The 13,665-nt window shown below is 41.7% G+C and overlaps 1 protein-coding gene across 8 annotated transcripts in view; it reads right to left on the bottom strand.

The window, feature by feature from the left end:
• Nucleotides 1–13,665, bottom strand: part of si:dkeyp-23e4.3 (rho GTPase-activating protein 7) — a 122,755-nt gene that overhangs the window by 17,519 nt on the left and 91,571 nt on the right. For 4 of the 8 annotated variants that reach the window (XM_042431314.1, XM_042431313.1, XM_042431319.1 and 1 more), the window contains 8 exons: nucleotides 10,612–10,683; nucleotides 10,398–10,479; nucleotides 9,353–9,416; nucleotides 8,242–8,885; nucleotides 7,407–7,632; nucleotides 5,427–5,834; nucleotides 3,011–3,369; nucleotides 1,667–1,843 (listed from right to left, as the gene is read on the bottom strand). In XM_042431314.1, the coding sequence (XP_042287248.1) occupies nucleotides 1,667–1,843; nucleotides 3,011–3,369; nucleotides 5,427–5,834; nucleotides 7,407–7,632; nucleotides 8,242–8,885; nucleotides 9,353–9,416; nucleotides 10,398–10,479; nucleotides 10,612–10,683 (2,032 nt within the window). Of the gene's footprint in view, nucleotides 1–1,666; nucleotides 1,844–3,010; nucleotides 3,370–5,426; nucleotides 5,835–7,406; nucleotides 7,633–8,241; nucleotides 8,886–9,352; nucleotides 9,417–10,397; nucleotides 10,480–10,611; nucleotides 10,684–10,902; nucleotides 11,026–11,143; nucleotides 11,866–13,665 lie in introns of those variants that run through there. The other 4 variants (XM_042431316.1, XM_042431320.1, XM_042431318.1 and 1 more) reach the window with 4 other exon arrangements.

Raw genomic sequence — 13,665 nt, 5'->3', positions numbered from 1 at the left:
TATACACACAATTCAGCCCTCATAGACTGTAAACAGAACTACTCACATGGGTTAAAAAAATAAAAGTCGCCTACTAAGTAAATTAAACTAGTCGTAGGGCCTAATTTGACTCAGCTGTGTGAAATAACCACATTGTTTTATAGTTCCCATCATATTGCAGCATCATGCGTATATTGCACAGACACATGATGCAAAGAATTTGCTCTTCTTCCTCTGTCCAATTCCCATTTGACTTCCTGTTAACTTCTGTTCCCTCAGGAGGAAAATTATTATTTTCTGTAATGTCACACAGTGTTGGAAAATGTGTAAGCACAATCAATGTTTGATTCATCATTGTTGCAAAGCTGCAGCAGGTTTTTTTTTTTTTTTTTTGGTAAAGAAAAATGATCTCTCGATACGCTTAATCTTCATCAAGCTTTCATACCAGGTCAGGACTCCTCTTTACTCTGAGAAGCTTGGTGAATACTGAACCCTGAGTTCAAAACAAAGGCCCCGTTTACACCTGGTATTAACATCTGTCTCACAAGTGGACAGCAGCTATAAAAATACAGGTGTAAACACACCCAAGACGCATTAAGGACGCATTGAGATCCGATCACTCAGACCACATTCGGAGGTGGTCTGGTAAACACAAATGGGCCACATTGAAGGACCGCCTACTCAACTGACGTCCTCTATTTCCAACAGACCCTCCGTCCAAAGCTGTTCAACTGGTTTGATAACAAGACAAACAAATAATTTCGTTTTTCATGTGAATTAAAAACGTAACCCACCTCCCGTTTTTTCCTGTTTTTCCCATTTCCTTAACCAATTTCCCTCTTCAAATCAACAGTTAGGATATATATTAAACCAATCATTTTTCGCTCGTCTGTCTACAAAAAATATTTCAGAAGCGAAACTGTCTGTCTGTCCTGTCTAGTTTTGCTCCGCTGCTCAACATAACGGAGCTCAGGATCTATCAGGACGGCTGCTTTGGATGTTAATTAACATTAATTAACATTAGATCCTGACCGACGCTGTTGGTGTGTCGGAGATTTAAATAATCAATGAAGTTATGCTGTTGTGTCCTGTGTGTAAATGCATAACTCTCTCTCTCTCTCTCTCTCTCTCAATTTCGGATGGAGCGGACCCCCGGTCCAGTTAATAACGAACCAATTCGGTCTTTGAAAACAGTAATGATGTTTATTTGCATACAGAGCGGGGAAGTCAGATCCGATCACATGTGGTCACTCGGGACGCATGTGGACAGGCGTGTTAATACCGGGTGTAAACGGGGCCAAAGTCGAAATGTTTACTGTGTGAATTAGAAATAAATGTGATGGAACCAAACTTCACTCTGATTTTCCAGGAATCCACACCCAAGGAGAGGCAGCGGCAGGTTTTGGGAAGGAGTTTTTTTTTTTTTTTTTCCTCTTGAAGCGTGTTGCTGCACCTGAGCCATGAATAATGAATGAATTTTCTAAATAGGCTGCCTGAAATATTTACCCTCTGCCCGCCTACCTGCCATCCTTTCCACAGTTGCTTCCTTGAAGAAGTTTCTCTCCATGCAGGTGTGCAGGAGCAGAGAATCTAAAACTTGTTTTCACAGAGTTTTGTTTCTCACCTGTACTAACTCCGTCCTCCCCCGACCCCCCAAAACCCCCATCTGCCCTTTCATGCTTCTTACCAGTTCCAGCCCTGCTTGCTGGATGGGGAGTATTTATCCATCAGAGCGGTGAGTTTGAGCAGGGAGAGTTTCTGCAGCAGAAGGAACTGGGAGACAGACTGGTTCTCCACTCCTGGACTGGTAGGCAGGGAGGGCAAGCTCTGCTCACTGGACCAGTGCAGCTGCTGGCTCACTCTGCTGGTCACACACACAGCGAAGAGTACATATAAGTGCACACACATACACAACCTATGCATGTAAGTATCAATATCTAACATTACGAGCAAAGTAGTGAACGTTTTCCTTAAAGGGCAGGTTCACAGTTTTTCATGTATGTCTTAAACCAGCAGTCAGGTTTCCATAGTAACAGTGAAAGAGGTTTACCTCGCTGTAATCATTCCTCCTGTTCATACTGGATATTAAAAGATCCTTCAAATGTGTTTTCAATGTAAGTGATGGAGGCCAAAATCCACAGTGTGTCCACACAGTCATTTAAAAGTTGATGTGAAGCTTCTATGAGACTTCAGCAGTCTGAGTTAGTCATATCAAGTGGATATCTGACACATTTACAGTCTTTTTCCCTCTTTGTGTTTCCCTGTTGAGCTGCGGTGGAAGTATAATAACAAAAAGAGGGACTCTGGCACTAAAAAGACTGTAACGTTGAAAGATATCTACGTGATTTGACTCATTTGGAAGCTTCATATTAGCTTCAGATAAACTTTTAAATACAATTTTTGCACAGAAGGAGGACGTGAGTGCATTATGAAGGGATCTTCTAATGGTCGGTATGAACAGGAGGGATGATTACAGCAAGAAAAAACATGTTTTAATGTTCTTTTAGGTTCCTGACTGTTGTTTTAAGACTGACTTTGACAAAAAATTGTGAAGCCGTCCTTTAAAACTAAGCCAGTGCAGGACACACAGATGGTGCGGCTGCTTTCACAATATAAGAGAGGCTTCATAACTTTTTAATGCTCCATATCTGAGAACAAATACGCAACAACTAAGAGATATAAAAGCAGTGTTATGAAGAGGCAATCAAACCTATTCACCACGAGGTCACTGCTTTTATCTTAAGTGCTTCACAGTACCCCTTCACTTTTACTTTGGTTGATGCCCTATAACTATTATTATTAGTGCCAGAGGCTTACACTCACAAATGTCCAGAGCTACTTTAAGTGTCCAATAATTTGTTTGTATTTCCTAGACCTGAATTTTAATGCTAAGCAATATTTGCTTAAAAGAATCTTTTTAATGACCCTGATCTGTTTTTACTGACAGTCTTGAAGCACTTTGGGTTATATTGCTTGTGAAATAAGATGTGCTCTACAAATAAAACTTGATTGCACTCTTGAGTTTTCTCACCTGCTCCTAGGTTGTGGTGATCTGGTTTTTGGCTCTTCTCCGTTCACCGGTAGCTTTTCACAGCTCTCCTCCTCCTCCGTCTCCTCCGTCTCCTCCGTCTCCTCAGTCTCCTCAGTCTCCTCCGGTTGCCGTACCTCCAGGTGGATGTGACTGGGGGAGGATGGGCAGGGGGAAGCGGCTGAGGAGCCGTGTGCAGGTGAGACCTGGGAGGAAGAAGAGGAAGCGGAGGAACCTCTCTGACAGTCGTCCTCGGATAGATTTTCAGTCCAGGAGGAGACCAGTTGTTGGAGGTCGCTGATCCTCTCCAAAACACTGTCCAAAGCCGAGAAAACGTCCTCACCTTCCAACAGCCGACTCACCTGAGAGAGGAAGAGTTTGGAAAGAAATCACAGGTGAATTCTCATCAAAACTAGTTGATACCCCAACGTAGAGGCTTTAAAAACACAATGTACCAACTGGTTTAACTTCATGATAATGAAGTAAGATTACAAATTTTAACTTTTTAAATGACCACAGACAGTTTTTTTCTTTCTTGCTTTGAGAAAAATTACAAAAATCCACACTTTAAAATCAATTTCAATGGTTTTTAAAAAAAAAATTTCGGTTGAGTTTTCAAAAATAAAGAAAAAACTGTATGTCATCACTGAAATTTAAAGACAATGCAAATACGGAAAGCTTTATTTTGGAGGATGCATTCTTTACGTTGCTGTACGTCACTTTTGGAGAAACTGTAGTTCAGAAATAGAAATAATGTGTTCCTTAAAAGCTTTTATCTAATGACTTCAATAACATTTTATGTCATCTTTTACTTCTAAGATGGCAAGCCAATCTTTTCTTCTAAACGGTTTCCTCCCCTACTTTAGAAAGCAACATGTCTGGGTCGACGTGATTTATGTCAGTTGTCAGAGAGGATTGTACAGTTTCAATCTAAAATGGAATTTGATACGAGCACTCACATAATTATTTCTGGCTTTAAGGGAACACTCCGACTCCATATGGAGCTTAGCTGAGCAGAATTAATATCCTCGATTGAATTTTCTGTGTTTTTATAGACTTTTATTTGAGCTCATTTTGCAGAGATTTTATCTTTCTTTTTTTTAAAGTAAAAAGGCGGAAGAGCCAAAGAGAGGGAGTCTATATTTGATTAGTGAAGCAATCTGTAAAACCGTTACATTTTTACAGCCTTGTTACACAAAATAACCATAATACAGTGTACATATTGATCCCTAACAGTGACTCATGAACTACTTCACTGAGTAATAATTTTCTTTTTATCATTCTCTGGCTTGATCTGTTATTTTGGAACAAATCAAATACGAATGCATAATATGTGAGCTCCTGACAGTCAAATGACAAGACAGCTGGAGGTTCAGCACCATGGACAGACGCCCTTTAACAGAGGTCACCTGTTCAGCAGCTGGACAGCTCCACTCTGCTGTAGAGTTCTGCATAAACCCAAAACCTGAACCCCCACACACAGCTGCGTTTTTAAGACCCAACCTGGTTGAACTCAACTTGTACTGCCAAATTTGAGATCTATATACCCATATATATATATATATATATATATATATATGTGTATCAAAGACCAGTAGCTCACCAGGCTAATACAAGGCATTGACTTCACTCTGTCTAATAGCGCTAGGCTTTGTGTATCTTCATGCAACACATGACCAACATGGACGCAGACGTCTTTCTGTTATTTTTATACAGCTATAATGTTGCAATCCTTCAAGTCAAAAGCGAGGGCTTCAGCCTGCTGTGAACGCACCCTTTGCAATGTTATCTCTACATCCCCATCGAACCGACATCTGATTGTTTGCACACGGCCCACAAACGGCCGTCTGTTCCGTAGCCTTGGTTGCTAAGGTCGTTGCTAAAGTTGTCCCATGTGTTGTTTGTCTACTCGCATATTTCGGGACCGACTTGGGTTGGAACATAGATGGATTTATTTGATAGTTTGTTTACATAGCCTCTGGAACTGCTGTAAGTCTAGCCAATCAGAACAGAGTGGGCTCATCAGGAGGCGGGGCCTTAAAGAGACAGGAGCTAAAACGGCCTGTTTCAGACAGAGGCTGAACTGAGGGGCTGCATAAAGGACCAGTAGAAGATAAATAAGGAGTTTTTAACTGGAAATCATGAAAAAATATTCCAGTAGAGCCCCAGAATATAAATATAGAGCTGTAATGTGCATGATATGTCCCCTTTAACTGTTTATTGTATATACTGCTTATTAATGCTAAATAGGTGGACTTACAGTAAAATGTTTGCGTTTAGTTTTACACTTTTATTTACGTTCTTAGAAAATGTTTCTCTGCTATTCATGTCAATACAGGATGATCTGGCATATAGAATTTATTTTCTATAGATTGTATGAATAATGAGTACTGTATATATAAACAATTATGAGTAACACCTCTGACTCTTCACTCGTCCGTTCTGCATCGCTGCCACTCCCGCCGCTGCCGCCTTCACTTTCAGACAGCTGCTGGTCATCAGGCACGTTGTCATAGACGCTCAGCCGGTGATCCAGCGCGGCGAGCGGGCTCGGGACGCCGACGTCACCGGAAGAAGAAGACGAGGTGGCCTGGTCACTCGTAGCGAGCGACGACGTGCCGTGGCGGCAACTGTGTCGCCCCCGGTAACCATGGAAGCTCCCCGTCCTCCAGTTGACGGACGTGTTGTCGATGATGGGGGACAGGATGGCGTGTTTGTGAGCGAGGGAGGTGGGGAAGGTCCCCGGTTTGTGTCCGTGGGGGATCTGGAAGACCAGACTCTCATGGCTGCTGCTGTTGTTGTTGTTGTTGATCTGGTTCCTGTAGTCCTGAGAGGGTGAATGGATGGAGGGGTGAAGAAACGAAACGAACGAGAATAATAATGTCCATCTGTTTGACAACTAGGATTTGAAATAATTACCTACTGCCTTATAGACTGTTTAATTTCAAACATAATCCTTCTTAATGGGTTCAAAATTGGACGCAAGCTCTTTCTATTCAATGCAAAATACTGGTAAAATATGTCCTTAGTGGATAAATTAACGTCTGCAGCCATAATGCCCTCTTTTTAAAAAAGCACCTGCAGGCATTTGTTCAACATCAGACAAAAAAAGTCCTGGATAACCAAATAGTAGAGTTTATTTACAAGATAATTCCATTGTAGGTCAAGAAACATGAGCAGTCTGGCTAAACTGGAAGCCGGATGATCTAAACCACTTTATTTGGAGGTAAACTTCAGAGTGAGCGCTCATGAAATGTCAGTTACAATCTCTCATTGTACAGGAAAACTGTGAGTGCACACACAGGGCTGTTCCTGATTCTTGACCTGTCGGATCTCAGTAAAGTAACACAGCGAGCATGTTTGTTTTACTGACATAGACTATGAAAATGAGTGTCGTATAAAAGGTTTAAAAGCAGCAACTACTCCTTCTTGTCTGTTTACATTAAGTGTATATAGAGAATTAATAATAAAAACCGTGACAAAATCAAATTCAACACTATTCATTTTAACTAAAAGACCAGAATGACACTCAGATCTGTTAAATCTCTTATGAAACTTTTATCTTCCTTCTCTGTTTTTCATTAGCAAAGATCAATGGAGAACAGACAGAGCAGGCGACAGGCTTGTCATATTTAGCTCACTGTTGCTGCTGCAGCAGATTAGATCAGCTGTAGCTAATTAATTATGTAACGGCTAAAATAAGAAAGTCAGCGTGTTGCGTGGTTAATGTGCTCTCTGCAGCAGATGTCTGTATTTTGACAAAAGACACATCACTGCTGTGTAACACCACTGTTTCACAAAGTAGAGACTCTTCTCTAGAGAAATGATCAGCGGATCACCTCATGTAACACAGATCAATATTTTGAATCCGATTCACAGTTGTGAACTCTTCAGTATTTGGAGTCAGCAGCTGGTGAAGTACAATAGGCTGCAGCTGTTAACTCAACTTGCCAGATACATTTAATTAACATTTCATACTATTACGCTTCTATGCCAAGTTGTGAACATTAATTAGGCTGCTACTAAAACCTGTAGTGTTTCTGCCTGCTCTGCTGACAAAAGCTGAGCAGACATCTTTTAGTGGTAATTATTTTAGCCTTTAATTACTCGTAAATGACGAAAGGTAAACCTAATAAGATTCGATAAGTGGATTTGATACTGGATTTGAATGTAATAAAATGCTAACAAACCAAATCCCTACATTTGGCAGCATAGATTGTAGCGAGTGTGACAGCCCTTTAATAGACCGTATAATTGTAAGACCTCTTCAAAGTATCTGCTTTTATACACAAAATCACAATGAATCAGGTTGCAGCGATAAACTGTGTTTATAAAAAAAAACATTAACTGAAATTGAACATATTTGAATATTTTGTCATTGACCACCTCTTGGACTGACCTCTGTGCCCGTGTGGTTCTGGTGGTTCTGGTTGTTCCTTGTCGTTCCACCGCTGACCCCGACAGCGCTATTGGAGCGTTTGCAGTTACTCCTGACCCGTGTGACCGGGCTGGGCGTGCTAACGGTGCTGCTGCTCTCTGAGTGGCTGTTGCTGCTGCTGCTGCTGCTGATGGTGTGAGGAGACGAGGGCGATGAAGACGCTCGGCTGTTGGGTCGACCCTGCAGACTGGAGAGAGCTCAGACAATTAGTCGTTTAATTGATTACTCCATTGACACTATTCTGGTAAGTTAATTCCAAATATTTGATGGTTCCAGCTTCTCAAATATGAGAATTTGCTGCTTTTACTCATCTTTAATCATAGTAAACTGAATATATTTGGGTTTTAGATTGTTGGTTAGACAAAACAAGACATCTGAAGACGTCACTTTGGATTCTAAGAAATTGTGATAGGTGTTTTTTTGTCATTTTCTGATGTTTTATTGGCCAAACAATGGATCAATTTGTTGAGAAATAATCATCAGATTAATCTATACTGAAAATAATCGTTATTTACAGCCCAGGAATGTTTTATGAGCCAGATGGACACAAGAATCTTTCTCAAGATAACTTTGAAACAGTCGTGTTGTTACATGATTTTCTGGGATTTTGAACCAACCAAACTTTGCAATTCAAGGTGCTTTATAGATGATTGACAAGCTGATAATAAGAGAGTAATACAAACAAGAAATAAAAATGTAATAACAAACCAGTGATAATGGATAAAATGGGACAAAAGACAACAGTAAAGTGGATAAAACACAATTACTGTCAAAGATTGCAGTCTACAATCCTCACCTTGAAGGGCAGTGCAGCCTGTCCATCCTCTCCTCCTCCATGGGCCCCTCCTGGACCTGAACCGGCCCGCTGATAACGCGCCGGGCCCGACTTTCTGTGTTGCTGCCGCCAGAGACGAGGAGGCCGGTCGTCCCTCTCAGCCGCAGTTTCTCCATCTTCCTCAGCAGACTGGTGCCCTTTTTCCTGGGCGGTTTATCTGGAAAGCAGCCGTCGGCCTCCAGACTCATGGTGGACGATCCTCCACCACTTCCACCAGGGGAAGGGGGTCCACTGAACGAGTTGTCCAGGGACAGGGTCTTGTTTGTGGAGGAGCAGCGGGAGGAGCTCCTGCTGGTCTCCTGGTCGTCTGTGGTGCTGGCGGTGGCAGCTGCGGAGGCGGTGGTCGTGATGGGAGTGGGTTCTCTGTGACTCTTGTGGGGTCGTCCGTCGTGGCCTTCGCTCTCAGTGCTGCTGAGGCTATGGATGGAGGAGACGTCATGGTGGTCGCTGACGTCACCCAGAGACACATCCTGAGGTGTAGTAGGGCTGTCAGACAAGCGAAGGAAGTCCATCGTGGAGTCGTGGCGTCGCCATCGTCGCGTCCGCCTGTCGTAGGTCCAGCTGGGGCTGATGGCGCAGAAGTCCTCCTCGTCACAGTCGTCTCCCTGGAAGAGGAAGGAGTCAGTGCAGTAAGATTGCCGATACAAATAGACCTTTTTTTCTAGAAAGTCTGGTAATCTAGATTATAAAACAAGACAGAATAATGAATCAGATCAGAAAATGTTTTGTAGAGAGATTAGATTTTTATCCTTGTTTAAGTTTTACTTGATTAAAAATGTTTGACTTGTGTCTAAAAGGGAAAAATCTTATAACATCAGTATGACTGAATATCCAGGCATCTAAAACAACTTCAGCTTCTCTTTCTATTTTTCCTCCTCATTACTTTTTCCTCGAAAGAGAAACTATCGAGGAGGAGGAGGAGGAGGACCTATCAGTTCATATCATTCAAGATCAAGTGATGCTTAATGAGGAGATTTCATGGAGTGATGCCCCCCCCCCATTGGCTCCTGGCTGCATCGATATGAGAGTCCTGCTGTGTCTGAGTTTCTCGCTCTTCGCTCTCAACACTCACCCTGCGTTTTGATCTCCGCAGCTCCAGCCTCATTTCCACACATTTGTTTAAAGTGCTTAATCTCCTGAAAGAGGAAGAAGAGAGGAAAGTAGATGCTGGTTAGAGGAGAAGTGTGATAAAACACCAGTAACCTGCTGTCCCCTGATTTCCTCCTTTATGCTCTCCATACTTACTGCCACTAGAAGCTGCTGGCACTTGAATGTAAACAGACTGATTCTGTTGTTCTGGTCTTCTTTCATTAGGTCAAATAAAAATGTAAAAATCTTGAAGAGCTGTATTTAGAGCTGGTGATAAGCTACTTGAAATAAATCAAGGACTTTTAAGGGACCTCCATATTCCTTGAAGAGGCTGTAATCAGCATTTTATATAACAATCTATGAAATGACAGTGTGTAATGTGTTGGTTGTGGCTCGTCGTGATGAACCTACAGAGAATTATCAGCAACACTGCAGCTCCTCTCGGCTTTACGGAGCTTTATAGTGAGTTTCAGCTCATTGTTTATCTGTTCAGCTGTTTTGGTTCACTCTCAGCGCTCTCATAGCGTCGTTTTTGGCCGTAGCAGGCAGCTGTTTTCAGAGAAAAAGCTCTAAAAAGCAACTGTTCACTACCTGCTCATCAAACAGCAGACAAACAGTTAGCTGTAGACTAGCTGGTGAACGTAGTGGAACAAAAGGAGTTGATAGAGAGCAAAAACAGAGCTAAAAGAGAGTGAATATTGGACTTAAATTCACCAGGTGAACAGAAACACGACTCCAAATGAATGATAATGTTGCTCCGTAACTGCTGGATGTGGAAATAATCAACTGTTTGCTAACAAGTTCAACATATCAACTTAAATGTTGATGATATGTGTGTTCAAAACTTGTTTCTGCTGCCTCCAAGTGGCCAAAAAAAAAATCAGTAAATATGTGAACACTTTGTAATGTGGACAGGAAGATCGAACAACAAATAATTTTTTTCTGCTCTGTTGTTCTTGATATTGTGTCCAAACCTTCTGTATAGCCTTTGTAAACAGAACCCATGCACCTGTACATGAATGTTTTACCTGCAGAGCGAATCCAGAGCATCCTTATCCAGGAAGTGGTGATCACGCTTCGCCCACTCGATGTCGATGGGGAACCTGCAGTCTGACACAGAAAACGAGACAAACGGAACAATAAGACGCTGCCTGAGATCATTTTGGATTTTCCTTTGTATCATCTTGAGGTTGACTCTGCGGGTCGTGTGGCACAGGATCGCATTAACAGCCTCGTATTTACCTTTGAATAATTGCACATACTGAGGGAAGCCGGCCGCTCGCAGCCAATCACAGGCCTCCTTGGCTTCAATCTCTGCAAACAGCGAGAAGGAAAACAGCATTTGATTCAATTATAATCACTTCATGCTCTGCCCGCTTTAAGAGGGCAAATATTTGCACTTAATCAGTCATCTGTTTATGAAGTTTAATTACATTTGCATTTGGGTTAAAAAACACACTGAAGGAGAAAAAACTGGACGCACATACAGGCAATTAATTATCTGTGACTCTTGGAAGAGGCCGTTTTAATTACTGTTAATTGGTGTGGTAAGTGTGGGGATGGAAGCTTCTGAGAGAGAAGGAGAGAGGTTTTTTCTGTTTCCCCTCCTCTTCATCTTCTATCCATCTGCCTTCCTTCACCTTCTGAGGGTTGTCGCTATGTAGGAACATCAACACAGCAGCGGCGCTCACATGTGACACATTTGTAAGTGATACCCATGAGAAAGGATTGATTTCAAAAAAGGTGTGTTTTGTTGCGTGTAAATAAAATTCACCTTGCATGAGGCGTTCTGAGCTTCCACATTCACAATCTTTGTGCCACTGAAGAGATCTTTATAATGTAAGAAAGCTAGAAGCCCACACATCCACAAGCATCCTCAGCTCTGGATTTCCTCAGTGTCAAGGAAAAGATCAGCCACCATGAAATGTTGTCCTTGTTCACGTTTTGACCATGATATTTGAAGGAGTGTCTGCTACATCACTATACACCATTTATTCTAACTTCCTTCAGTGTCTTTTTGAAGAACTGTTGCAATCCTCTACATGCTGCTTTTGCACAGACTGTGTGTTTTCTTCTCCTTGTTTTTGTTATTTAAAGTCAAACTGAATTATTTTTTCTCTTCTAAGAATATAAAAGAAAAAAAAATTGGGGGTCAAAGTTGTGATTGCTGAAAAGAAGAAATCTAAGTGGCGTGAATTTTTGGTTCATACTGACAGATGTTGTTTCCCGTCTGTATGTGTGTTTCCATTCATCTGTTTTTATGCACATTTTCAATTTGTACCCGAACAACCTGAGCGGAAACTTTGGAAATTCAAAAATATTGCAAACGAGTTTTATATGCTTGGCTGAGCTGGAAAACTTGGTGTATTGATAAAAAGGAATTGCAATGGAAACAAACTTTGCAAAAAAAATCATTGACATACTTGAAGTGACAAACATCACTCAAACTTTTGCTCCACTGAGGAGACAAAAAAAAGAAAAATAGCTGCCAAAGAAAACATCAGATCTATGTGGAGCGATGAGGAGGCTGTAATGTCCCTCAAATTAATACATGAAAGAAACAGAAATGTCATATTTCTATCACGTTTTCCACACGGTTTTCCATCGTTTGAGCCTTGACAGCCGCTCTTTTTTAATGACGTCATCTCATTGCGTCCTCTTCTTCTACGACGGTTTAATCATGGACGTATAAAGAGAACTGGATACAGGAAGAGCGCCAGGCTTTGAAGCAAATTTGACATGGCGGCCAAACCGTGTAATTACAACGTCACATGACACACACTGGCCCAAAAAGACTTTTTCCCATAGACTTACATTGTGAAAGAGACGTCTGTAAATCAGTGGATAAATTTTTCTGAGCGTCACAACCCCCGCGAAATGACTCATCTCACTATGAGAATTAAATCCGTTTGGTCCGATCACATTTCAAAAGCCTCGAAGAGCCGCATGATTCAAGTTAGCCGGAGGGCTAAACCGGAAGTACCCGACTCGCCCAGCGAAAGTCACTAGTGCGCATGCTCTATGGGCCGCACAATGCGTAAGATCCGGGTACTTTCATACCGGGAAGTCGATTTTTTTTGGCCTCATGCGCCACTGAGCAACTTTCATAGGAATGAACGGGGCCTCCGACGCTGTATCCAGTTTTCTTTATACATCCATGGGTTTAATGGCACTGACTGAAGAATTAGCTGTTCATCTCCTAATATTCACACAACAGTCATGGCTGGAAACATGTACTAAGTTTCTTAACTTGGTATCAGACTGAAAGCAAACTTTTCAGATATCACCCTTTAGTAGTCATCGCAGCTTTATAAAGCAACCTCAGGGACATGATGGCAGGATTAAATTAATTATCCTCTGTACTCCTTTCTGTTAAAGCGGCAGCCGTTTTATCAAACACATTAAACACAGCACACACGTATGCTTGATACGATGCTCGACACAATAATGCTCTCCTGTGTGCTTATGATAAGCACACACACTTAGACAATAAACACTCCTAGAAACACACACACACACACACACACACACACACACAAGATGACATGCTTTCACCACATCGGCACGTACACCAACACTAACAACACACTGACTTTCACTCTATCGTGTATTGTTGTGCAAATTATGATGCGCAGTATTAGAAAAGCCTGAGTGGAGAAGAATACTGCGATAAAAACGTTCTCACTTGAAGCATGAAAATGTTTTGCTGATCCCGGATTTTCGAACGAGGGGGCGACAGAAATAATTTTCTCAGTTTTGGTTGCACAGCTCAGAAGAGGATTTGGATTTTTTTTTTTTATTTGTCTACCAAAACCTCCCTGAAATGTAAAACCTGCTCTGTCTCCATACATGAGAGAGGCCTCTTGCGGTTAGAAAAAAACTGCCAAGGGTATTATTTGTTTTCATATTCAGACAGCATGAAATATGGCCGGCATTAGCCGACGCTAAAGGACAACAACAGCAGTTTGTCCATGACGGATCCGTCCTTCAAACACTTCTTGTCTGCTGGTTATTCACTTCAGCCGAGATAAATGGAAAGGCACCTAACTCACATTTTATTTTTTGTGACTTTTCAAAAGTTTGCTTGAAATTAATTTGACTGCAGGATGGAAATTCGACGTATGATATGGTCTTGCTCGGTCAGTCAGGAGAACAGCTTGATACAAAGCAGATGACCCAGATATGTAAACACCGGGAGGAAACTCAGCGAATATGGCAAACTTCACAATGACAGAAAGAAAGACAGCTGTAAAGAGGAAGAAATTAAAGATTGAATGGTGAAAAACCCTTTAAATG

The sequence above is a fragment of the Thunnus maccoyii genome, chromosome 13 (genome assembly GCF_910596095.1).
Source record: "Thunnus maccoyii chromosome 13, fThuMac1.1, whole genome shotgun sequence".
NCBI classification, from domain to species: domain Eukaryota; kingdom Metazoa; phylum Chordata; class Actinopteri; order Scombriformes; family Scombridae; genus Thunnus; species Thunnus maccoyii.
The sequence above is the reverse complement of the archived record's forward strand: the minus strand, read 5'-3'. Positions and strand labels throughout refer to the sequence as shown.